The sequence below is a fragment of the Bombyx mori genome, chromosome 8 (genome assembly GCF_030269925.1).
Source record: "Bombyx mori chromosome 8, ASM3026992v2".
Taxonomy (NCBI): domain Eukaryota; kingdom Metazoa; phylum Arthropoda; class Insecta; order Lepidoptera; family Bombycidae; genus Bombyx; species Bombyx mori.
In genome coordinates, this window is record NC_085114.1 from 585,272 (window position 1) to 611,408 (window position 26,137).

The window sequence follows — 26,137 nt, forward strand, 5'->3', positions numbered from 1 at the left end:
TTGATCTAACCATTCTTCTATCTGTTTATTTACTATGTTTAACTCTAGAGGTGAGAGTCTTCGGGGAGTCTGGTGAATCGGATCCTCATTGGTAAGTATAATTTTAAGTTTTACATTTGATTCTTTCGTCGTAGTCTTTAAGTCATCATAGTCTTCCAGTAATTTCTTAATTGTGTCTTTATATTTCATCGTCTTAATATCATATTTGTCTGTAAGTTCTTCTTTGTAATCATTAATCTGAGTCAGGTGTAATATCTTCTTCACTGAAATTCCATCAGCGGAAAATGCAATTTCAATTTCGTTCAATATCGGATTTCCGAGTAAAATATTAACCGGTATTACGTCATCGTCTACCACGTTAATCTTTGTTTCAAAAGTCACATCATCCATTTCAATTCTTGCTGTAAAAGATCCTTTTGTGCGTACTTCATGCTCGGCTATTCCTGATAAATTAAGTGTATTGTTCGGATCGTAGTCATTATCCTTTGACAGTACTTCTCTATAATAGCATTCTCGAATTAAATTTGCATCGCTTCCGGTGTCAAGAAAAGTAGTAACTTCAATATCATTAATCTTGGCTTTCTTGTATGGCTGACGAAGATTCGAAGTAAAGTCGCTTACATCTTGGATTTTAAGCGTCTTCTTCATCGTACTCTGACATTCGTTTGATTTGTGTCCGTATTCATTACACTTGAAACATTTTATTCCATTTGTGCATGCCGATGATTGGTGGCTAGAATCACCGCAGTTGTAACATCTCTTAGTGTACACGGGCTTGCGTCCTGTAGTCGTCGTGGGCGTAATCTGAGCAGCAGCCTTATAGTGCATCTTTTCCTTTATTTGTGTGTATACTTCCAGTTTCTTTCGAAATTGTTTCATGTCGGTAGCTCCGTATAAAATAGATTTGTTTGTTTCAGAGTCACGGATACCATCTATCACGTATTCTATGATAGCTTCGTCTTCAACTTTCCCATGCATAGCCAATTCCTTCATGTGTAGAAAATACTGTTGGTAAGTCTCACTCGTTTTCATCTTGCGTGATGCTAATTTTTTGTGGATGGTAGCACTACTGAGTTTTGGGGCAAATTCTTCTTTTAATAATTCTTTAAGTACGACCCATGATGTTATCGAGCCCAACGATCGCAGAAATAACTTTGCTGTACCAGAGAGAAGTCTTTTCGAATAAATAATTTTCTCTATTTCAGTCCACTCCATTAACGTAGCGGTATCTTCAAAATCACTTATCCATGTCTCAATCGGGTAGGTATCATCTCCGGTAAAGGGCGTCATTGATTTCTCTAAGTCATTAAAAGAAATCCGTGGTTTGTTTCCAGAGGTAATATCGTCTGAACTGGGTTTTGTCAAATCTTCATTGTCTTTCTGATTTCGTCGTGCCATTCTGTATCAATTGTTTCGTCTTTTATCAACCAAAATAATAACCAATCGTCTTCATAAATTTTTCTGAATAAAATAATCGTCGTTCCCTCAAATGGTAAAATTCTACCAAATATCGGGTATTTTTTTCAGTATGGCAATATTTTATTTCTCTTCTTGATTGACACAGATGATGTTTGACAGCTTGCTTGGTGATTATGCGGCATCTAATATTCACAGTTTTACACCGTACACCATGTTTTCTTCATATCCCGGACGAGCCCCCATAAAAGTTGTGGGATTTATGAATGGTAGGGTGCAGATTACCGCAGAAATTCACACAAAATAATTAAAACAATCTTAACGTCGTACGATCCTTTACTTCTCCTTTTGACAACTGACCCATCATCTAATTTTACTTCACAGTGACATCTATCAACATTATAAAAGTGACATAAAAAGAAAATAAGAACAATCAGAATCCCACATATACTATATCACTACATAGTATAAAACAAAGTCGCTTTCTCTGTCCCTATATCTGTCTGTCCCTATGTATGCTTAAATCTTTAAAACTACGCAACGGATTTTGTTGCGGTTTTTTTTAATAGATAGAGTGATTGAAGAGGAAGATTTATATGTATAATAACATCCATTAAATAGTGGAGAAATTAATAATAAATTACAGTTTCCGAAGCGCAGCGAGGGCGGGTCGCTAGTAATATTATAAAGCTGAAGAGTTTTTTTGTTTGAACGTGCTAATCTCAGGAACTACTGGTCCGATTTGAAAAATTCTTTCAGTGTTAGATAACGCATTTATTGAGGAAGGCTATAGGCTATATAACATCACAGTAAGGCCAATACAAGTGGAGCATCAATAAAGAATGTTTCAAAATAGTGGTTTAAATGGCTCCTTAACATTCTATAATTCAAAAATATTTTCACTTTCTACGTAAATGAAGTGGAGGTAAAATTAAGCGTTATGCCAAAGTAACTATTCCATGTGAACGGAGTCGCGGGCAAAAGCTAGTATTTTCATAAGCGCGGACCGCTCCTGTCGAACATGATTATAAAAATGAGTTATTACCTTAGAAGTTTATCACTGATAACTCAGTTTTACTGAAATTTAGGGGTTTTAGTAATACTGATTTAACTACATCTGCTGATGCTGTTTAAGTCTGTCTCCACTGGTGGTAGGACCTCTTGGGAGTCCGCACGGGTAGGTACCACCACTCCGCCTATTTCCGCTAGTGCTAATACTAGCACTATGCATTACTGCAGTGATAAATCGAGCTTAGTAGGACAAACGAATATCGGGCAAGAAGGCGGGAGATTTCAAAATTTAAACCTCAAAATCGAACATTCCCCTCCACCGAAATCTGCCCGGATTTCCCATTACGAAACCAATAACAATTATAATATTTGTTGATTCAAGTTTACAGCGGACTGTATTTAACTATATATTAAAATTGATTCTAATAAATTATTCAAAATAAAATGATCTATAACTAAAAGGGAGATCATCACCAAAAAAAAGATCATGCAGAAAATTACCTTTATGTAATCTTATTATGAGCTAATTTCTATGTTAAAAACTTTACTTGTGTCCAACGCTATTGGGAGCGGACAAACCTAACGACAGGACGCGTCATATCCTTATTTTTATTTACCAACTTTAACAGCTCGCACGACACATCCGCAGCAGGCTTCAATTTAGCGTTTTGAGTTAGATCCCACTGTAACGGCGGTCCATTGGATTTAATTAGAACTTAATCTCCGATTACTAAATTTCAATCTGTTGAACCACGTTTGTCGCTGCTGAAGTGAAGGTAATCTTGGCACAACATTTCCAAAAAAGTTGTGAAAATTGTTGTATATTGCCTGCCGGTAAAGCCAACAACACTCGCCTGATCAAAAAATGTGCCGACGCCAGCACTTTAAGCCCCACTGGATCATTAAGCACTGGACATAGCAGTTTAGAACTGAAAAGGGCCTGAATGCGCGCATTTCCGACCGTTTTATTTATTAATAATAAATTATACATATTTATACAAATTTATTTAAAGGTTTTATTTATTTATAATAATTGATTAATAACCATAACTATATTAAGAACAACAACTATATAAAGAAATTATTGTTTTTTACGTTTGTCATCTGAATTATTAGGCATAGCGAAGTGCCTACTTATGGATATGCAACCAAAAGCAAAGTAAACGAATCTAAACAGCTATACAATACGTAATTATCCTCTTGCTCCTCGTTCGGTCGATAACTGCTGAAAACCAACCGCTCTGCTGCGCTGCTACCAAGTTTAGCTGCCGGAAGGTTGCAATAAAAAACCTGGAATGTTTTATTAATTTGCTTTAAATAAAATAAAGTATAAAATACTGCGGTTTGTACCACCAAATCCGCACAGGATACCACAGTCTACGATACCATACACACCGCTGAAAACAGAGGAAGATGAAGAAACGTCCTCCAAAGAAAAATAATGGGAGCAGATGGCATGCGAAGGAGGAGGAGATCAGACAACATCGAAGACAAGAATGATTTGACACAAAATGAAAGTTACAAGCTTACGTCTGATCAAATATTTGGTGAATAGCACACACGCGCGCTACAATATACAGACATAATATGTATACACATGCATGCATTTAAAAAAATGGAATGGAATAAAAAAATGGAATCTTCCGTTGGCAGTTGATTTACTAGTGATTACCTAACCGTTGACTATCGCATTTCACTAATTAACTAAGCTGTAAGTTCTAGACATACATAGATTCTAATTAGCACATGTCGTATCTTGATGAAGGTCCAAGGATTAAGTTTGTTAACGAATTCAAGGACCAAGATCCTTATTGGATATCCAATTTGTCATTGAAACAGCATTATTACAGTGACGTACAGTAACAGTATTATTTGACTAAATTGAAAGTTTGAAAACACTGTTTTGGTTATTTCTTTCAGGATTTTGCACTTATGTTTAAAACAAAGTAATCTCTATAATATTGACGAGTCTTTTATTCCGTCAGTTTGTTCTATGTTGGACTAACTTTAACTGGGGACTTTTATTAGACAGTTGAAATTGTGCAGAAGAGTTATGAAAAAAAAATTATAACACTTAGGACTATACAATATGGTAACAGAGAGGTGAATGTAATTCCAGCATGCGTAATCGTGGATATCTTCAGATAATTTTATACTAAGCCCGTTTATTCTTATTGCAAAGTTGTTAATGGTGATTTCATTAGTAAATTCTCAAATATCTTCTAACATTTTACTGTGTAGCGATTGTCGTTGTCTTGCGACTTCAGCCACTGTATACACTGTCCTTGGTGATTTGAGTTAATTCACGAAGTCGATTTAATGAGCGGAAGGATTTTTTGATGGATTCTGACATGACAATATTCTATAGTTAATAAAAAAAAGGTGTTATGATGATGAACAGCAGTACGATCGCCAGTAAGCCATCAGGATATTATAATATTATGATATGCTACGTCTTAACACGTCCTTACGGGTCCATCAGATCTAATAACTCTTTCATTAGACGGCTTCAACTCTAATGCTGAGTGCAGGCTTAGGGACCCCTGTAACTGTACTCGTCGAACTCGGCAAAGAGTTCGACATGCAACCTAACCCATACATCAGCCCGTTGAGTTTCTCGCCGAATTTTCTCAGCGGGTCGCGATTCCGATCCGGTAGTAGATTCATTCGCGAAGCAGCTTCTCTTGAGTTGTTAGGTCTCCTTCGGAGGCGCTCGGGCAGTTGTTAGCAAATCCTACCCCTCCTGGCTGAGAATTTGCTCGCCCACCTGTCCTGGTGAAACTGGAAAGCCCTCTGGGCCACCAGTAATCTCTTATTCATAAAAAAGCTACGTCTTTATTAGCTAATCTGATAGAAAAAAAAAAACAGAGATATGAAGTTAAGTTGTTATTTGAAAATCGGCCCTCTAATCATAAAATTGAGTAGCTTGATTACTTCGCGGCAGGAAAGCTATGGGCAAAGTCCTGAGAAGGATCAGCGAAGCAATATCTCTGGGATGTATTTATTTATTACTTACTATTTTGCTTGTACTCATTTTGAGTTATTTGTTATTCTCACTGCGCACTGTCTGTTAGGTTTTGTTTTTCTTTAGCTATTCGCTGATAGACTAAGGGGCAATTACAGCTACACGCGGACAGGTAGAAGAGCTCACGGGCTCAACCTGAGAGAATTTGTTAACACTAGCCCTAGCAAGTGTAGCGCTTCGCATAGTCTACCACCGACTCGGAATCGCGCAACCTTTACACTGTACGGTTGTTGGTACAATGTAAAGGGTGTTAACTGCCCTTTATTAATAGAACAAGTTAGTTCAAAATTTACTCCGTTGTCATAAGTGTCTGACGTGACGTGGGCTATGTACGATTGACTAATGCAAGCGATGTACAAACCGCATACGCTACTAAGCTGTGTCCCTACACAATCCATTAAGAAGATCCGGCGAGAAACTCGGTAGGTCGTGTCTACGGATTAGTTTGATCGTCATGCGAGCAACAATGTTGCTGCAATGAACAATGTTGATCGGCTCACATAAAGTGCTCATTAACAGACCTCGCCTCAACCATGTTATTCTAAAAACCAGGAGAAATTTAACTACCACAATTACACAGCAATATTTACATTAAGATTTATGAATTTGATTGTGAATTTTTAAATTGAATATACGTACATTGGCAGCCGGTTCAGTGTGTATCAGCTCTGCTAGTAATTCCAGTAGAATCAAAACTTCCGCATGAGCGTGTAATCAAACGTTATCTCATAGTTTTGTTCACGTGATGTACAAAAATAGCATTTTAGTACTAGTAACGTATTTACTGCTCCTTATAACGCAAAATGTGGCTATACTTTGTAATGATATCTGTAGTCTCTACATACGCTATATTATTATAATATCGTGAAATCATATGCAAATGTTTATTTTAGTTAATATTTATTTACTACGACATTAGATGTGATGTTAATAAAAAATGGGTAGGTACTAAAAATTGTTTGTGTTTATAGACAATAAAATGACACTTAGTGAAATAAATCTACAACTAGTTTTGAATAAATAAATAAATAGATCGTATTTAAAAATCTAAGTATATTATCAAATTCAAATGCTAATAACGATGTCATGTACAATGCGATCATCCCAACAAAGTACCGCACTTATGAGAGTACATTCTAGCTTCTTTTTTTCCCCTTACCAATACCAACCTACCCCCTACCAACGATTAGATAGCCAAAGGGGCTATTTCAAGTTTTCGCGGATCGATAGGTGAGTTCACAGGCTCAACCTGGGAGAATTGTTGACACTAACCCTAGTAGGAGCGCTTCGTTGAATCTACTACCAAATCAGAATCGCGACCCACTGAGAAGCTCCGACGAGAAAAGCAATGGTTTGTGTCTATTGGCTATTTCGCACGAGTTCAATGAAGACGGTGACCGGTGCTTGAAGAGCCTAAAGGCACCGAGAGTGGATCTGGGGGATCGGACAAGATCTGTTTTGGGAGACAATGGATTTGTTTTCCCAGGTGGCCTGGATCCTAGTAAAATATATATTGGCGGTAACACATTAGGGCCGGCATCAGATCATTGAAAATTTGAAAGGAAGATTTTTTCAGATTGTTAAAATGATTCAATCTGTCAATGTCAATTCAATGTCAGAATGACTGCTTTCAACAAGATTCGACTTCTAGATAGCGTTGTTGCCACGAACTATTGGTCTCTTGAATAAGCTCACCTCCGCGTTGTTTAGTAAACACTATGACATGTTTTATTTCAAACGAAAAAGCTCGTAAATGGTAGGTTGTCTTGGTACAGGAATTGCCGAATACCATGAATATTGCTGCCTACTGGAACTCAGAGGGGTTGCATGCTTATTTGCCTATACTTGCTTAAAGCATAAGTATAGGAAGAAAATAAATAAATAAATTTATAGTATTTTACTTGATACACAAAACGAAAAATAGTTGACAAGACGCCTATCTGTGAAAGTATTATCGAAATTTGTTGTAAATGTTGAAAAAAATATGATTCAAAGGTAAATTGTGTAAGATTGAGAGTAAAAGAGTGGATATCATGTCGAATTCATTATCCCACTGGTACAGCGAAGCAGAGAGGTGATTAACCATGATGTCCATTCTTTGTTATTTAATTATTAGCCCTATTTGTATATTCTTGCTAATTTAGATATTTAACAATATAGTTATTATATACATATATTACTAACTTATTATATGTATATACATTGATGAATTAACGTCTAGGCCCGTGAGTAATGATATGAGGGGCGCCAAATTTTTTGTAATGCCAATATTCAGGGACGAAAAAAAGTAAAGAAACTCTGAGCAATTGTTCCAGTTCTACGAATGCTCTTCATGTCTACTAGACACGAATTATTTTATTTCGTTTCTTAAAAAAAAAAAAAAAGAATTGTTATTTATTATATAATAAACTAAATATTTATTGATTACTTTCAAATTGTCATTAGATATTTTTTATAATTTTGTGATAGTGCTTATTTTATTTTTAATTTAATATGAGTGGCTATCCAAAAAAGCTTAGTGGTGCAGAATATCGTAAAAAAGGAGAGGAATCTACAAAAAGAGACAGTTTACTAAAAAAAACACCAAAAATATCAAATTTTATGACAAGCTCAACAAATTATTCTAGTGACCAACAACCAGCCTATTCATATGATGTTGTAGGTATTTGTTATAATTATAAATAGCTTTTTTTCGATATAACGTTTTAATTTTAATAATAAGTGAATTAATATAAATTGTTTAAAATTCTTTTTTTATATGCGGAATTAGAAGATACTTCATCAGCACAAGATAGCGAAGAAGTACAAATTAACTCTTCTCCGTCACAAGATACAAAAAGGGTCAAATTTCTCTTCATCACAACATAAGAAATCCAGTCAACAACTGATATTTTACGATTTAAAAATGATCCAAAGGAATTCGAATAAATATATACGGAATTTTATAACTATGAACGGTATACCACGAAATGATAATACGGATTAAAAAAATCAAAAAACTTTTATAATGGTATAAAATGACATAGTTCCAAAGTTAATTTCAAGGTACATTGAAAAATGGAGAGATTCAACGTCGTGAGTGGTGATTCAGAAACTAAAGGTTCCGTATTTTGTATTCCATGCTTATTATTTGGTAAAAGCGCTGAAACAAACGCTTTTACTGGTGAAGGATTTTGTGACTGGAAAAACTTAAAAGCACGCATCGAAAGTCGTAAAAATTGTGAAAATCACAAAACTAACGTTAGTTATGTCAAAGCCCGAGTAGTAATTCACGGGCGTGTTGATAAACGTCTAATAAAAAAGCTCGATCAGGAAATTACGTAGGTACTGGGTTTTTTTATACCGAGTCATTGCAATATATCACTAACAATAAAAATATTGCCATTTCGTGGAAATTCAAAACGAATCGGAGATACTCATAATGAAAGCTTTTTTTGGAATAGTACAGCTTCTTGCTGAATTTGATCCACTTTTATTTGAACCTTTAAAATTACGCGCACTTTGGTAGTGGAAATACATCGTATTTATCTAAAAAAGTCTACAACGAAATAACTTAATTGATGCAGAATGAAGTACATATAGTAACAAATCTCTAGTAAGGTGCAATATGCTAAGTATTTTTGTATAATGATAGATTCTACGCCTGATATTGCACTTTTTTCCTTATAAGCAGACGAGTATACAACTCACTTGATGGTGTGTGGTTACTGCAGCCCATAGAAATCAACAACGTAAATGCGCCACCCACCTTGAGATATATGTTCTAAGGTCTCAGTATAGTTACAACGGCTGTCCCACCCTTCAAACCGAAACGCATTACTGCTTCACGGCAAAAATAGGCAGGGCGGTGGTACCTACCCGTGCGGACTCACAAGAGGTCCTCCTACCAGTAATTACGAAAATCATGATTTTGTGGTTTTTATTTTTATTACACGATGTTATTCCGTCACCGTAGAAGTCAATCGTGAACATTAAAATTTGTTAAGTACGTATTTCATTAGAAAAATAGGTACCCGCCTGCGAGATTCGAATACCGGTGCATCGCTCAACACGAATCCACCGGACGCCTTATCCTTCAGGCCACGACGACTTCCAGAAGTATCCATCTTTCTTGTCTAAGCTGAATAAAAAAACAACTGAAAGTCGATAATCAAATGATGCACATTTTTAAAAAGAAGAACCCCATAAGTACCATTTGAAAAAAATTTCACTAAAAAATCTCAAACCATGAAGGTTCTATGTCAATTCAAATTACCTATTACAATAAAACGGCAATTTCATACTTTTTAACCCCTATTATATGCAAAGTATGAACTATTACATTCACAAAGTCTTCGTAATGTTTACCCGAATGTGGATATTGTTTTACGTATATTTTTGAGTATTTTGGCTACAAATTGCTTAGGAGAAAGATATTTTTCTACTTTGAAAAGAGTAAACACCTATTTACGTGCGTAGTTATGAGTCAAGATAGACTTAATGGAATTGCATTAGTGTCTATTGCAGTTCAACTAGTCCATGATATTGGTTATGATTGATTGATTGATATTTTTGCGCGAACTAAATCCAGGAAAAAGAAATTTTTAAATTGATTAATATTAAAAAATATATCTATTTATTTGTGTAAGGTTTACAACTTATTTATCCGTAATATTTATTACTTATAATTAAAAATTATATTATTTTAAGGTAATCAAGCTATCTTAAATTAATATTGGAACAAAATTAATAAAACTTATTCTAACATTAAGGGCGACGCGACAAACAGCGCCTAAGGCGGCCTCAAATCCATCACTGTATATTGGGATAAGGTTGAAGTTTTAATAGCATTAGAATAATCGCTATCTGAGCTTCCACTAGTACTAAACATAAGAATAGGAATTTCAATGAGAAAGAAAGATAGAAAACGAATGACTATTACCACTACAGAAGGATGGTATTTCAAATAATCATATCGACTCTTGAAAGGCAAACGTGACTAAGCGACATCAACTGCTTTGTACATAAATGATAGGCAATAACCATATTCGATGCACAAAAAAAATATATTTCTAGGTCTATTAAAATCATTTCAATCCCACAGCTACTAGCTAGATTCCACTACAGCTAGATTCGTTAAAGTAAATTTTGTTTTCAGGTATTTCAACTTTAAATTAGTCTACTGTAAAGTTCACGCATTGTCGCTTAGTCACGTTTGCCTTTCAAGCGTCGATATAATTATAGATATAGGCAATGCCGCAGTCCAAACTACTATCAAATAAATAATGTTTAACATATTATTACGCGTCACAACTAATTATTTACTCAAAGATATACATGCTTGCTCAAATCAAAGCTCGTGACAATGGCAAACAATGCTCTAGAAAATGTTGTCTTAAACGCAAGCCGTAAGGTTTAAATTTATCTTGGGACCGTTTGTATAGGTTCTCAGAGGTATATAGGAGCACTGATTTTCTACAAAATTTCATTGCCCGTTTGGCAGTGATGGCGAAAAGTGAAATTCCATTTGATTATCTTTGGCTCACTCAAAAAAATGGTCGACGAGAAGAAATTTGCTAAGATGTTGCGTAGGGAACCGGGAAGACTCAGTGTTTCTGCTAAGAGTAAGTTCTTTAACATTTTCCCTAAATTTTCACATTAAGGCTGCGTTTATAAATAATAAGAGCAAGGCAAATTTAAATAAAAGCAAAAGACACAGCTATGAGCATCAGAATGAATGTACAAACATTTACAAATTTCGACCTCGAATCGCTTTGGAATAGCCACACTTACGATGTAAGTCTATGAGCACTAGTAACCACATTAAGATGAGACGGGCGTTGACTTCGCCTTTTTTTCCCCCACCTATGCTGACAGATAGCCTTGAGAGACTATATCAGCGTTACCCTAGCGTGTAAGTAGGCTCTTGGGGCTCAAACCAGGAAGTGTTTCTAACACTGGCCCTAGCAAGAGCACTGAGAAGATCGGGCAAGAAACTCAGTGGGCTATGTTTATGGGTTAATTTACTCGCCGAACCCTTCGTCGCAAATGACGGGTTCGACGAGAAAGCTTTGCCTGAGTATCACGCTAGCCCTGTACCCACTTACAAGTTTGGTAGCCAAACTGCAGAGCTTTGGCTGGCACTGGCCACGCTCATGGACGTCAGCAATGCAGCAGGGGTAGATCCAACAGTTGTAGTAACACACCTGCTTCACGGCAGAAACAGGCGGGGTAGTGGTTCCCACCCCTACGGACTCACAAGGGGTCCTGCCACCAGTAATTACGCAAATTATAATTTTGTGGGTTTGATTTTTATTACACGATGCTATTTCTTCACCGTGGAAGTCAATCGTGAACATTTGTTAAGTACGTATTTCATTAGAAATATTGGTACCCGCCTGCGGGATTCGAACACCGATGCATCACTCGGTACAAATGCACCGGACATCTTATTCTTTAGGCCACGACGACTTCAAATTATTATTTATTTATTAGGCACACAATACACATCACAAGCTAAAAAGTTACATAAAAACACAAGTAAAAAGAAACAAAATCTGGCTTGCAACATAAGCCATGTGCCCACGGCTGCGTAACCAGATGGACTGTGAGCTCGTCCATTCATCTAAGCAATAAAAAAAATACATCAAATAGTTTTCGTATGTATTTATCAGTAATATGGCGTAACTATTCAATTATTGACAATATTGAAATCTTGATAAATAAAGTCCAAGCTACTGAATTTGTGAAGCTATTTTTTAAATTGTAAATATTCGCTTTTTATCGACTGAACCGGCCAACTAGATCGTAAGTTTAGCTATGTTGTAGATTTACTAGCAAAACTTCAATTATGAACGCATTGAACCTAATTTTTCAAATTCCCCAATAAACAAAAAATGTAGATTCATTGTTTAACTTGAAGTAATGTTTGAATATTCGTAACGTCATAGACATAATATGCTAGATCCGCAGCATATCATGTTGTAAAATATCATGTGAACATAAACATATATCTTATTTAATAAGCACGCAAAGATTTTTCCAACACGGAAACTGTGAGGGGAAACAGATGAGGGACCCAAACAAACATTGTAACCCGATTACAAACTTCAACCTATACAAATAAAAACTGGGTCAACAGAGGAGTTAAGAAAAATACTGCCCTTTAGCAAATATTTTCGAGGTTTGACTGTTGGTGTGGTTTATGTTAATTCGATAATTAAATGAAGATTGAAAACAAATAAAAATCAGTGGCTTATTGGTGTAGACAGACAGGTGAGCTCACCTCTCTGCTAATTGAACAAACTGTAACACTAGCAATGCTATGAGCACAGCGACGTTACGGCCTATCGTTAGGGGCTCTTTAAATCTTGTTTGATAAAGAACGGCTTAAAGCGTTCGGACATGTATATCGGAGTAACTCATTCTCCTTTTTTAATTTGTCATATGAGTGAACGCACTCACGACCCACTTAATAAAGTAGTTAACAGAGCCAACGGACATCCTAACGTACAGCCATCCGACATAAGTGCACCTCATCTCGATTAAACATCTCAAACTTACTATTCGGTGTATTCATATTTCAATGTGGATAGCGCCATGTATGCTGTGGATGTCCATGCAAAAGCTTCACGCATCTAAGCGAAAAACAAAAGCATCAAAACGTACGTCCTGATGTTTCTCGTAATTACGGAAATTAAATAATATACGGATTGCATTCACGCTACGTTGTGTTATACGTTTTGAAAGTTATTAGTGAACACGAGCTAGTTACTCGTGTATTTACTCGTGTGTAAGCTCGTACCGGATAACTTTGAAATTATTAAAAGCGACTGGGGAATTTGTGCAAAACTGCGATGAGCAAGCTTACGCGTGTTTGTCAGGACAAAAAAAATCTCCAATGCTACCAAGATGAGGCTAGTCCAGACGTTGGTCTTCTCGATTTTTCTCTATGGTGCAGAGTTGTGGACGATTCGAGTAACAAAGCGAAACGAAATATAAGCGTTCCAGCTGTGGTGTTGGCGAAGAATGCTCCGCATACCGTGGACCCCCAGGGGAACAAAACAATCTGTTCTCGAGCAACTTCGCGTAAAAACGAAACTGTCTACGATTTGCTACCAAAGGGTTCTTGGTTATTTTGGTCACATACTCGGCTGCCACCAGACGACCTAAAAAATTGGCTGTGGTGAGCAAGGTAGAAGGGAAAAGACCCGCCGGCCGGCCACCAAACTGTTGGTCAAATCAGGTGATCACGCTAACCGGACTCTCCGCTGCGACCGCCGTGGGAGAAGCCGAAAACTGAACAAAATGGAAGCTCCAAAGAAGTACAAAGAGCCACGAAAGCCATTTAGGAACACAGCCTTCAGCAATGAAGTATGCGACTCAGATGAAGAAAAAGGGAATTTGAACCCTGGTTTGGGCATTAGACGGGCAGGGCAATCGATACACTGGATCATTCGAGATATTCATTATTTAAAGTTTAACCCTATTATTATTTAACTATTATTATTAACCTGTGTTTTTACCGCACTTGGTTGCTTCATTTTAATTATGATTAACTAAGATAAACACAACTTGAAGTTTATAAACTCTAAAAGATTAACACCGGTGCTCAATTTAAGATTGAGGTCTCAGTTGCATAGCTAAAAAAACCCAAAAAACCCGGTTAAATTTATGACTCGGATGATAGCTCCTTTCCACCATTAATCTTCTGCTCAGTCGTTCCCTCGTTGTTGAGGATCGGGACTCTTCTGTGGTCTTCTCACTGTTTCTCTTCATCTATTTCTATATTTTGCCACGTTTCGTTGACCGGCATTTATTAAATGCTGAGTTACCTGGTCAGACCACTAATGCTTGATATTGTAATTATAGAGGCTAGAAACTATTGAAGTAGATACAAATATTTGCAGATGCCGATACCACACACGGCTTGTAAGCCGGACTCGACTGATCGAAAATGCTAAACAGCGCACACGGCTCACTCAGTTGTTTTTTTATTTTTTAATCATGATGTTGGTTTTTTATTAGGTGAAGAGCTCAAATTCCAGAGGATGCTAAGTGGTTACCGGAACTGTACTAGAGTCGTCTAATTTTTTATAAAAAAAATCTTGCCTATTACTTTCAACATATTCGAAAGGTATAAATAAAAGTATTATTATTCAATTACGCACAGTCTATTACTGGTGGTAGGACCTCTTGTAAGTCCGCACGGGTGGGTACCACCACGCCTATTTCTGCCGTGAAGCAGTACTCAATGCGTTTCGGTTTGAAGGGTGTGGCAGCCGTTGAATTGAATTGAAAGAATGTCTAACATTATTGTTTTTTCTTTTAGTTCATTATATAAAGATACTCATAAACGGTCATGAAACTTTTCAATTAACAAAAACTAACACAGCGATATTTATTTCATCCCTTCTTTAGTGTTGCCTAAGCGTTAGTCTCTCTCTAAAGAAGGCTATGGAATGGTGTTGAAATCCTTAGATACACCGACATAATTGTCTCTAGATACTGAAGATATTACTGTGGAGCTACCAACGCATTCCTATCAAATGAAAAAGTTTGGGCTTAAAAATACGTCGCGTTTCAATGCAGCATACTAACAGGGTCGCAATCAGCGTAATTTCACTTCTGTCACACTACAAACACGAATTTTTTATTCTTCCCCAGAATTCGGCTTCGGCATTCGTCATGTACAGATGATATGCATGTCTTTCTGCATGATAGCTTTGTACATGGCGCGCAGCAGTCTTGGAGTCGCGATTCTGGCCATGACCGATGTTTCTAGAAAGAATGATACTAACGTTGAGGTATGTTGTTTTTAATAACGAGCTTGTACGAGCAGACGATCACACTGCATAAGGTTAATGCTTAGTTGCATTCGAGAAAATCTATTATGCCATTCAAAACGACGTAAAGTGCGTATTTATCGTGCGCATAACGTTTATCTAACATTTTGAAGCTTATAGTTTCTTGATATTTTGCATTTTCGAGTGAAGGTCAAAAGTATTTATTTAAATTAAAAGTCAATGTGTAATCTTCCTGGCAATCTATTATAGAAACTAAGCAGTCGATCTCAGGTCTTACGACATGTAGGTGGTTTTTTTTTTAATATATATATTTTTTTATTGCTTAGATGGGTGGACGAGCTTACAACCCACCTGGTGTTAAGTGATTACTGGAGCCCATAGACATCTACAACGTAAATGCGCCACCCACCCTGAGATATAAGTTCTAAGGTCTCAAGTATAGTTACAACGGCTGCCCCACCCTTCAAACCGAAACGCATTACTGCTTCACGCTTATTATTTATTATTATTACCGGTGTAAGCAGACAAGTATACGGCCCACCTGAAGGTGAGTGGCTAGCGTCGCTCCTGGACATCAGCAATACCAGGGGCCGAGCCAAGCCGCCACCTACCGCTAACCTACGTTTTATTTTAATAAGCCATTAAAATAATATAGCATCTTTTACATTCTCGATCATGCTTCCAATATTTTTTTTGTTTTATGGAACCCTCAAAATTAAAAGATGTACCCTGAATTCAACAAGTAGATTTGAATGGAAAATTTCATATAAAAGTAAATATTCAAATAGTGACTATTTATGCTTGTCACACATACTTTATCAGTGGATCAAATGTACTATCATTATAAATCATTTTTCGTATCATTTATTTGCGTTATTTAGTAGTGTTATTAGAATTTAACTTAAAATTATTTAGCAGTTAAACTTTATCTTATCATTAATTAAGTTTTTGGTCACACTGTTTATTAAAGATAAAGTTAGACTAACTATAATGAAAGTGATTTGAGATGCATTTTCCATCGCTAAGCTAATCTTTCCTCTTATGCTAACAAAAAGTATGAGGGAACAAACTGCGTCGATATGGAATAAACAAGCATATCGACGCTTGAAAGGCAAACGTGACGAAGCGACAATAACTGCTTTATACATAAATGACAGGCAATAAACATTTTCGATGCGAAAAAAAAAAATAATTCTAGGTCTATTAAAATAATTTCAATCCTACAGCTAGTTTCGTTAAAATAGGTTTTTTTTCAGGTATTTCAACTTTAAATTAGTCTACTGTAAAGCTCACGTATTGTCGCTTAGTCACGTTTGCCTTTCAAGCGTCGATATAAAAAAATATCCATACACATCAGTCAATGAAACATAAAAAAAATATTATAGGTTTTTATAGACGCTTGATGAGTTCGCGGTCTACCTGGTGTTATATGGTTAACGAAGTCCATTTTCTGACAATGTTTATGCCACCTACCTACCTTGAGACTTGAGGTCTATGTCCTAAATGTAAATTAACTATGCGGAGCATAATTTTTGTGGGTTTGATTTTTATTACACGATGCTATTCTTTCACGATCGAAGTCGATGGTAAAGTCGCGGTAGGTATATTCCAATTAAGAGAATATGCAGTGCCTAGGCGTATTGCGAATTGGATTACCTAGGCTAATTACTAGACTTTATTGGTTAATATTTCTTGACTAATGCACCATAGATTCACTTCCATATTTGCTTACCTATATACATTTGACATATTTATTCATATTTCGTGAGGTATATATATTTTTTTGGCTTAGATGGGTGGACTAGCTCACAGCCCACCTGGTGTTAAGTGGTTACTGGAGCCCCTAGACATCTATGACCTAAATGCGCCACCCACCTTGAGATATAAGTTCTCAGGTCTCGAGTATAGTGATAACGGCTGCCCCACCCTTCAAACCGAAACGTATTACTACTTCACGGCAGAAATAGGCAGGGAGGTGGTACCTACCCGTGCAGATTCACAAGAGGTCCTACCACTAGTAATTACGCAAATAAAAATTTTGCGGGTTTGATTTTTATTATGCGACGTTATTCCTTCACTGTGGAAGTCAGTCGCGAACATTTGTTGAGTACGTATTTCATTTCTTTAACAAGATAAAATCCTACTATTGACTTTTTTACTTAAGATAATATTTGATCAGTAAAAATAATAACAATTTTGGTGTTATATAAATTAATAGCCAATTTACGAGGAATTTTTCCACCGAACAGGTTTACAACTGGGACAAGAAGACTCAAGGTCTAATATTGTCATCGTTCTTCTGGGGCTACATGACTATGCAGATACCAGCTGGACTCCTCGCAAAGAAGTATGGGGGAAAACCAATACTGCTGGTCGCATTGTTAGCAAATGGGTCACTTTGCGTGCTGTTGCCAACGGTCGCTAGTTTGGTAAGTATAAAAAAAAAACTGCTGCTACTTTTCCATACTACTTAGTTTCTTGAATTTATAACCCATATTTACTATCTTCAGTTGTTTCTAGCAAAGGTGGTTTCTCTGGCTATCCTATTACTATTGTGCTTATTTTAATCGGGAAGAAATTGCTCATTCTAATGTGGTTGTTTCATATCTATTGATTAACACGTTCACTGCCATGTAGGTCACCAGTGCCTTACGCGGCGCACTGAAGCAATTGCGCCAATTTCTCTCTTCGTTCTTCTTATTGAGGCGCCGGAATATCTAGCAGACTCTCGGAAAGAAGAATCTAAGGATACTGACAATGAATCTATTTCTAAGTCTTAAAAGACCAAAACAAACATTAACAAAAAAAAGAAGGCAAAGTAAGGCAATCCAAGCGCTTAGTAACAGAAATCGACATGATTACTTCAGTGCGCCGCGTAGGGCACCGGTGATCTACATGGCAGTCAAAGAATTCCTAATGTAAGGTAACAAGCACTTCATGTTAATAGATTGGCTACATGCACTTCATTGTATCTGTCATCCTAAAAGCTGTAGGTTCTATAAAGACGAGTTTTATTCTATCACGTTTTTTTCCTACCTAATCTGATAGCCTTGAGAGGCTATATCAGCGTTACCTAACGAGTAGGTGAGCTCACGGGGCTCAAACTTGGCGAAGTTGTTAACACTGGCCCTAGCATGAGCAGTGCTTCGCAGAATTACTACCGCATCAGAAAGGCAGACCACTGAGAAGATCCGGCGAGAAACTCAGTGGGCTATGTCTGTGGATTAGCTTACTTGCCGAGCCCTTGCGGGTTCGACGAGAACGATGACTGGTTCTATCACAGATGTCGTTGATAACCACTTAACATTAGTGGACCAACTCGTCTGTTTATCTCAGAAATTAATTTAAAACGAATAATTCGAGGCAAGTCCTTAGTGTAACACCCGCTTTCATTTTCAGGGAGGTTGGCCGATGATATGCCTCTGTCGAGTACTCATGGGCTTAACGCAAGCTTGCCTCTTTCCAGCCAGTCACACGCTCCTGGGAAGATGGTTACCAGCAAACGAACGTACTACCCTGGCTGGCGTTGTATACGGAGGTATTTAAATTATTTTGTTGGTACTAACAAATGACTTAAAAACTAACTGCTTGGAATAAAATATCGTCGAGTAGCTTATTTTATAACAAAACGTGTTAGTAGAGTTAGAGTCGATTAATAACTGGAGCTTAAGTATAATTTTGAGGAAAATGGCGCTATCCCTATGTAGTGAAATGTTGGCACGCAAACGTGCACAGTTTTAGGACCCAGACCCTATTGACCTTGTACCTCAAATGTCATTTCCCATTCACCACACAAAAATATCTAAACTACTCAAAACACTAAGTAGTGGTTTTACAGTATTTTAAACAATTAATCATGCCTCGAATCTGTTTGTATACCCGAATAAGTTAAATATCTTATTTCAGGAGCACAAATGGGTACAATCATAGCCATGCCGGTATCAGGAGTTTTGGCAGAAACTGCAATGGGCTGGAAGTTAATCTTTTATGCTACGGGAGGATCTATGTTTGTCACTGCTGGACTCTGGTTCTGGTTTTCGGCCAGCTCTCCCGAAGAACATCCAATGATGTCTGAAGAAGAGAAATATTATATTGAAATGGGGTTGAATATGAGTACGGCCTTTCACATGGTAATAATGACTTTTGTATACAGGTCTACGATTTTTATATACATTCAAATTATTGTATCTGTATAAAAATAATAAAACACTTGTAACGATATTTGTCGGCCAACAGTTAGAAGTTAACGGAAACCTAAATCAGTAGTAATGTTTTAAAAAAAAATCCACGTATGTAGTCTCAAGACATATTTAGTTTCGTCTGGCTCAATAGCAGCAATTAGCAGCCCTGACTATTGTGCTGCGGGTCGTAGCTTCGATTCCCACATCGGGCAAACATTCGTATGATAAATTTCGTATGACGTGTTGTTTGGTCTTTGTCTGGGTATTTAATGTCTATTTATATATATATATATATATATATATATATATATACAATATATATATATATATATATATATATATATATATATATATATATATATATATATATATATATATATATATATATATATATATATATATATATATATTTGTATTTAACGTATACAAGTATGTTTGTCAGTCTCTGGTACCCACAACATAGGGAATCCTTAGACGGGGCCGGTTGACCGAGCGGCTCTTCTCGGTTATTTTTTTTATTAGTTAATTTTATTCATTAGTAGGAGGAGGAGTAGTAGGAGATGTATGGAAATGGTAGTGCAAGGTAGTGGGGTAAGAGGTAGATCGAGAAAGACACGGACGGAGTGGCTGAATGACAATATGAGTGTTGAGATGACGGCTGATAGAAGAGAATGGAAGAGAAACATTTGCTGTGCTGACCCCACCTAGTGGGATAAAGTTGAAAAACAGAAGAAGAATTTTAAGTCATTAGTTGAAGATATATAGCATCTAAATATGCCTTAAAAATCGTTCATAACATTATTTTTATTTCAGGGCAACCGCCCGACACCATGGAAAGAGATGCTTAAGACAGGGCCACTGTGGGCCATCACGGTCTCGCATATCGCCAACACCGTCGCTTTCGTGCTATTTTTCGTCGACTTGCCAACGTACTTGGAAATGGCCATGCAAATATCTCTGAAGAATGTAAGTAGTTTTTTTTTTTCATTTTTAAATTCGACTTTTAGCACCGTTAATACAATTCTTTTGCCTTCTTTGCTGTAAAACTGAAGATTCGCTTGAAGATTCTAAACTCAACTTAGATTTTTTTATTGCTATTGCGATTTTTCTGCTGATTTGTAGATATTGCTATTCTGAATAGCTTCAATATCATCGACATAGAAAAAGAATCGGAAGTCATCGTGGCCTAAAGGATAAGACGTCCGGTGCATTCGTATGTAGCGGTGCACCGGTATTCGAATCCCGCCGGCAAGTACCAATTTTTCTAATGAAATACGTACATAACAAAAAAAATTTTTTTCACGATTGACGTCCACGGTGAAGTAATAGATCGAGTAATAAAAACTGTCAGGAACTATCTTTGAAAAATCTATACTTTCTATGAAACAAAGTTTCCATAAGGACAGTTAATGGTGCCTACCCTAATAGTAGACGGGAGTAGTATGCCACGCTAGACCAACCTTGGAATGGTAATCTATAAGACCATAGCCAGTCGTGTGATCAAGCGTTCTGTACAAGCTTTTGAAAATATAAATGATTTAGTATACTAGATCAACAGCATAATTATTCATTTCAGAGTGCTCTGCTATCAGCGCTACCTTATTTCGGTATGTGGGTTGGCAGTATTGCCTCTTCAATTATTTGTGAGAAGATATACAACAGAGGTTTACTTTCCATCGGCGCCTGTAGGAAGATATTCAATTCTTTAGGTAAATATCTGGTTAAATGAAAAAGTAGCTAATTTATTAATTGGAGTAATTTTACATTGCTCTGGATTAGCTTAGAAAGGTAGGAAGTACCAAAAAACCAAAAACTAATATTATCAAAGACCGTAGACAGTGCAAAAGGCCCTATCCACTTTCGAACATGAGGTTAAAGTTTCAAGTATTGGTGTCCTTCCTTGGTGGTTTAAAGAAATTAAATGACATGATTATTTCACAGCATAAATAAACAGTATTTTGATTCTCATCTGCACTCGATAACTATAATCTATGGTACCCGTAAATACATCTGAATTTTATAGATGCCGTTACTGTAAATAGCAGTTAGGCAGTTACCAAGTATAATTTTATAAATTTTGTATTTGAATTTTGACTTCTGTTATTATTATAATATGTCATAGTATACGCAAAGATTGCTATTAGTAAAAGGACTACCCATTTCGACATTTCCTTTTAGTTTAATTTATGACTATAGCTTATATCATGAATATCTTTTAATGTTTCAGGATTATTCGGGACGGGTGCGGGATTAATTGTCTTAGCTTTTATGGGGCCAGAACACAAGAATATAGCTATCGCCACTGTAGTTGCATTACTTACTATGTGTGGTTGCACTTCTGCCGGCTTCATGGTGAGTGTCTGATTTAAAAACCTTTAATAACGGTTTGACTTGGAAGCATCGAATTAGTTGTTCATATTCTATGAACTTTGGAGTTAATATTAATATTACAAGTTTGAATCGTAAATCGTCTTCCTTGGTGCCAGTTACTTATATATTATACTAACTGACCCCGTAGACTTTGCAGTGCCTCAATCGATAAATAAAATACCTAAGCGTTTGTATAAAATAAACTTAAAACAAACAAAAGGAATCCGTCCGACGGGGGACATATCAAAGGAAAAACAAAATTGTTATTTTTATTTAATTCAGAGCATTTTCATATTTAACAACCTTTTAATCCTTCTTTGAACTTCTACAAATAATTCAAGATCGAAATTAGTCAAATCGGTCCAGCCATTGTCGAGTTTTAGCGAGACTAACGAACAGCAATTAATTTTTATATATTTAGATAAGATTTGATATCCGTGAATAAAACGATAGCATAATCGGTCCGAAAACTAAAAGACTTACTTGTGAACTTACCAAGAGATTTCAAGAAATTTTCTATTGTTTTTAAGGGCAGCACTTCGTACTCACTATAACAGAAGCTAATATCATACAAACAGGAGTTTTGTAGGCAGCGGTTTGGCTTTGCCCCTGGTATTACTGGCGTATATGAGCGACGATAATTATATATCATCAAATAGTCTGTATGATTGCCTACTAATTAAGAATACTTAATAATAAAAAATTATATGTCGTAAAACAATTAATTACACGATCCCAAAATGAAAGCTTTTGAAATAGTTAAATTTAAGTTGTCTAAACTTGGTCAAATTCTTGTAGGTAAATCACTTGGACCTGTCTCCACACTTTGCCGGCGTGATGCTCTCTATAACCAACTTCGCCGGTAGTATCGGCAGTATACTAACGCCGGTTGGCACTAGTCTTATATTACGTAATGATTCGGTAAGTATCGGGTACTCCTTACTTCCTTAATGGGTTCTTTAACATACTTTCGTGTAGTATTTTTCTGGAAAATAAATAATAAATTTAATAGAAAAATATTTTAATCGACTCTAAATATAATATAAATATACGCGTATTGTTTTATAAACTTTGATGCCAATAAAACATTTTCTGGCCTACAAATTGGAACCAATAACCAATAACTATACTAAAATTTACTAGTAAAATGTTGAGTTATAAGTGCTATAAGTTATAAGTGTTGAGAATTGTAACTAACTATACTGAGACCTTAGAACTTATATCTCAAGGTGGGTGGCACATTTACGTTGTAGAAGTCTATGGGCTCCAGTAACCAGCTAACGCTAGGTAAGCAAGCTGTAAGCTCGTCCACCCATCTAAGTAATAAAAAAATTCTTATTGACCATAGATTTAGACAGAAGACTAAAAATATGTATATGATTATTTACAGTCGGACATCTCAAGTTGGCGCATCGTATTTCTAGCAACCTCGGCCATTTGCGTCACTGCCAACATCATTTACCTGATATTCGGCAGTGGCGAGAGGCAGCCCTGGGATCGTCCTGATTGGGGAAACAGAAATAAATCAGATGCAGGTAAATTTACAACAGTTTACTTCACTCACTTTCCAGATATCATTGTTCGGTTAGTTTTTAGGAAGCTTGGTTATGAGTATAATAATGTGTTATGAATTGTTAGCATGACATGATGATTTAACAACTTTCTCACCTGTATCTCATATTGCTAAAACTGATTAAATCACATTTTGTAGTTTAAATACTTTTATTCACTTAAGGGTCGATTCGACCAAACAAGAGTAAATCTTATTCTTAGAATAACTCGTCAGTTAATCGAGAGTAAATCAATTTTACGTTTTACCAACTACAATTCTAAGAATAGTGGGCCTATTCGGGAATTGTTACTATACCGCCGTTTCGCACGGAATAACGGAGCTATTCCTAGAATAAAGTAATGGCGTCTGTCAGTCCAACATCTGATTTCTGTCATTTCATAAATATTTATTCTGTTTTAATTTCAAGTCAACGCAATGCACTAAATGATTATTAATAGTCTGAATGCAACGTTTAAACGAAAAAAGATAAAACCACACGACAAAACTTGACAATTCCCTCAAACAAACAAGAAATAAAAATAATACGTTTGACAGCTGGATATCTTACACAACAGCTACTTTTTCACACTAAAATACGGCAAAATCGAGTTGACGATTTGTATGCTCTTACACTATGCCGTTGAACAACAACATTTATTTGCCGGATTTTATTTTTGTTCACCATTCACTCTGCTATTCGCGTATTGTTATTCCTAGCGCAAGTATACGTGGAAAAACGACTATGAATTTACTCGAGATTAAAATCATGGAATAGGTTATTCCTCGTATAGTTACTCGAGTTTAAATTTAAGTTTGGTCGAATCCGCCCTAAGTAATTTATCAAACTCTTTTTTTAACGATATCATCTTTATATTTCCGCAGAAGAAATACGTCCGGTGTTGACTATGAAACATTTAAATGTTGAAGAACAGGAGAAGACTGCAGAACCATAGCTTTAAGAAGAAAATAGCCTTAGATACTACATTAAATGTACCTTATATTCCGTTTTTTGTGTCATAAAAATATACTTTTAGTGTAACTAGATACTATTAGTTTCATTTCTCTCTGGCAAATAAATGTGAACGTATTACCAAATATAGTAAAGAATTGGCAGTTTTTGGCTTGTCAAGTTTTAAAGCTCACAAAAGGCAGACAAAGAGAATTGCTATAATGCCGCTTGTAGTATGGAAACAATTGAGACAGATGTTTTGGTCTAAATTTAAATAGAATTTTAAATAAATATAAATCTGATACTTAATTTAAAAAAAGGGAATCGTCCTAGAACAGTCAGAAGTAGATTGGATCGAAGTGAGAATTTTACGAATGCCGGAAAATATAATTGTAAACATGATTTTATTTCTTGTCGGTGCCTTAACTTGTGTGCTAAGGGAAATCTTGGATCCACATTACTCTATTTAATAACAACGGTAACTAGTATGTTTGTTAATTTTAGAAAGCAATGAAATCATCAAAATTCCATGGAACGTAGCTCTGAGGCTATGACCCATTGAAACAATGTCAAAGCACAACTCTGACCACCGACCTGTCATGACCTGTCTTCTTTAGATACCAGACCGAGTCACGAGGGTCATGGTAGATTACCATCGTTGCACATCAAATCAAACTAGATTCGCGCTCCGGCGTAGCCGTCGCCTTAATCGATCGTAATCTTCACGACATGAATTAGAACCGATACCTAACTATAAGAGGCGAACTAACCCTTAGGCACAACACTCTCAGTTTTTCGCCAGATCTTTTCAGTGGGTCGCGATTCCGGTCCGGTGGTAGTTTCAGCAAAGCACTGCTCTTGGTAGGGCTAGGGTTAGCCAGTCCTCCCAGGTTGATTCCGTGAGGTCGCCTACGCGTCCGGTGAAGCTTGCATAATAAATAAATAAATAAATAAAAACCCCTCTAGGTTACTGGCAATGGGTCGGCAAAAATTAAATAATTATCAATGCTCGTAATACTACGCAACACTCACATTATGGCCCAATTTAAGACTTTTTTCTCATCATATCGTATCATCATATCATCACAACGTGGTCTTAGCATTAACTTTGAGTTCACCTTCGATGATTGTTCTCGATGTTAAATTTAAATTCACGTGAAAAGGAAGTGTTTTCTTGTAAACCCCGCTTTTATAATGATCTTAAAGCGCCTTAGAGACGAGCAACATCAATCTTGACCTTACGCAAAGATATTCTATGTATTGAAGCTACCAAAGAGTGGAATCTATATTCTATTAGATTATTTTAATCAAATTATCACAGATGTCGATACTTATTATTTTAAAAATATTTTTACACGTTAAAAACATAAGAAATACATTATAGATAAATTAGTTATAGATAAACAACTAAAGCACTCACTAAAAATGTTGGCCGCTAGATGGCTTCACCATTGCTCCTGTAGATAGCAGTAACATATTACCTATCCTATATTTTATTTATAATGTAGGGTTTTGTAAATTTTCAGAAACCACAATTTGATAAATTTTAATCAATTTGTCTATAGCAAATAAAGACTTGTATGATTTTTTTTTAACTTCTGTATTTAGTTATACAATAATTAAACGCCTTAACTTTATCAACGTATAAGTTTAGGGGCATCCGCTACAAGATGTCGCTAGTTTCCATGCAAAACTGTTTAGTTGTTAGAGTAAACTTTGTCTTAGGTATCCCAGTTTCAGCGCCCTGGTTACAACTGAAGAGGTGTTCTACGGCGGTCAGCTCTAGCGCATCGTGTGACCGGACCAATGGAGAGTTACCCCTGGGGTAAACATTCTCTGTCTCGTCAA

General features: G+C 36.3%; 1 protein-coding gene and 1 long non-coding RNA gene across 2 annotated transcripts; one reads left to right on the top strand and one right to left on the bottom strand.

Moving 5' to 3' along the window:
- Positions 1–3,415: 3,415 nt before the first annotated feature.
- On the bottom strand, positions 3,416–6,281 carry LOC101739400 (uncharacterized). The gene is made up of 2 exons (XR_209759.5): positions 6,092–6,281; positions 3,416–3,717 (listed from the first exon to the last, which is right to left on the bottom strand). It is a non-coding gene; the product is annotated as an uncharacterized LOC101739400 (long non-coding RNA).
- A 4,557-nt stretch (positions 6,282–10,838) lies between these two features.
- Positions 10,839–24,384, top strand: LOC101737579 (putative inorganic phosphate cotransporter). Its single transcript, XM_038012618.2, has 11 exons — positions 10,839–11,055; positions 15,098–15,237; positions 17,487–17,666; positions 18,637–18,775; positions 19,144–19,367; positions 20,232–20,384; positions 20,995–21,127; positions 21,646–21,770; positions 22,587–22,709; positions 23,179–23,323; positions 24,223–24,384. Exons 1-11 carry the CDS (start codon positions 10,986–10,988, stop codon positions 24,291–24,293), a joined length of 1,503 nt encoding a protein of 500 aa, XP_037868546.1. The 5' UTR covers positions 10,839–10,985; the 3' UTR covers positions 24,294–24,384.
- Positions 24,385–26,137: the final 1,753 nt, after the last annotated feature.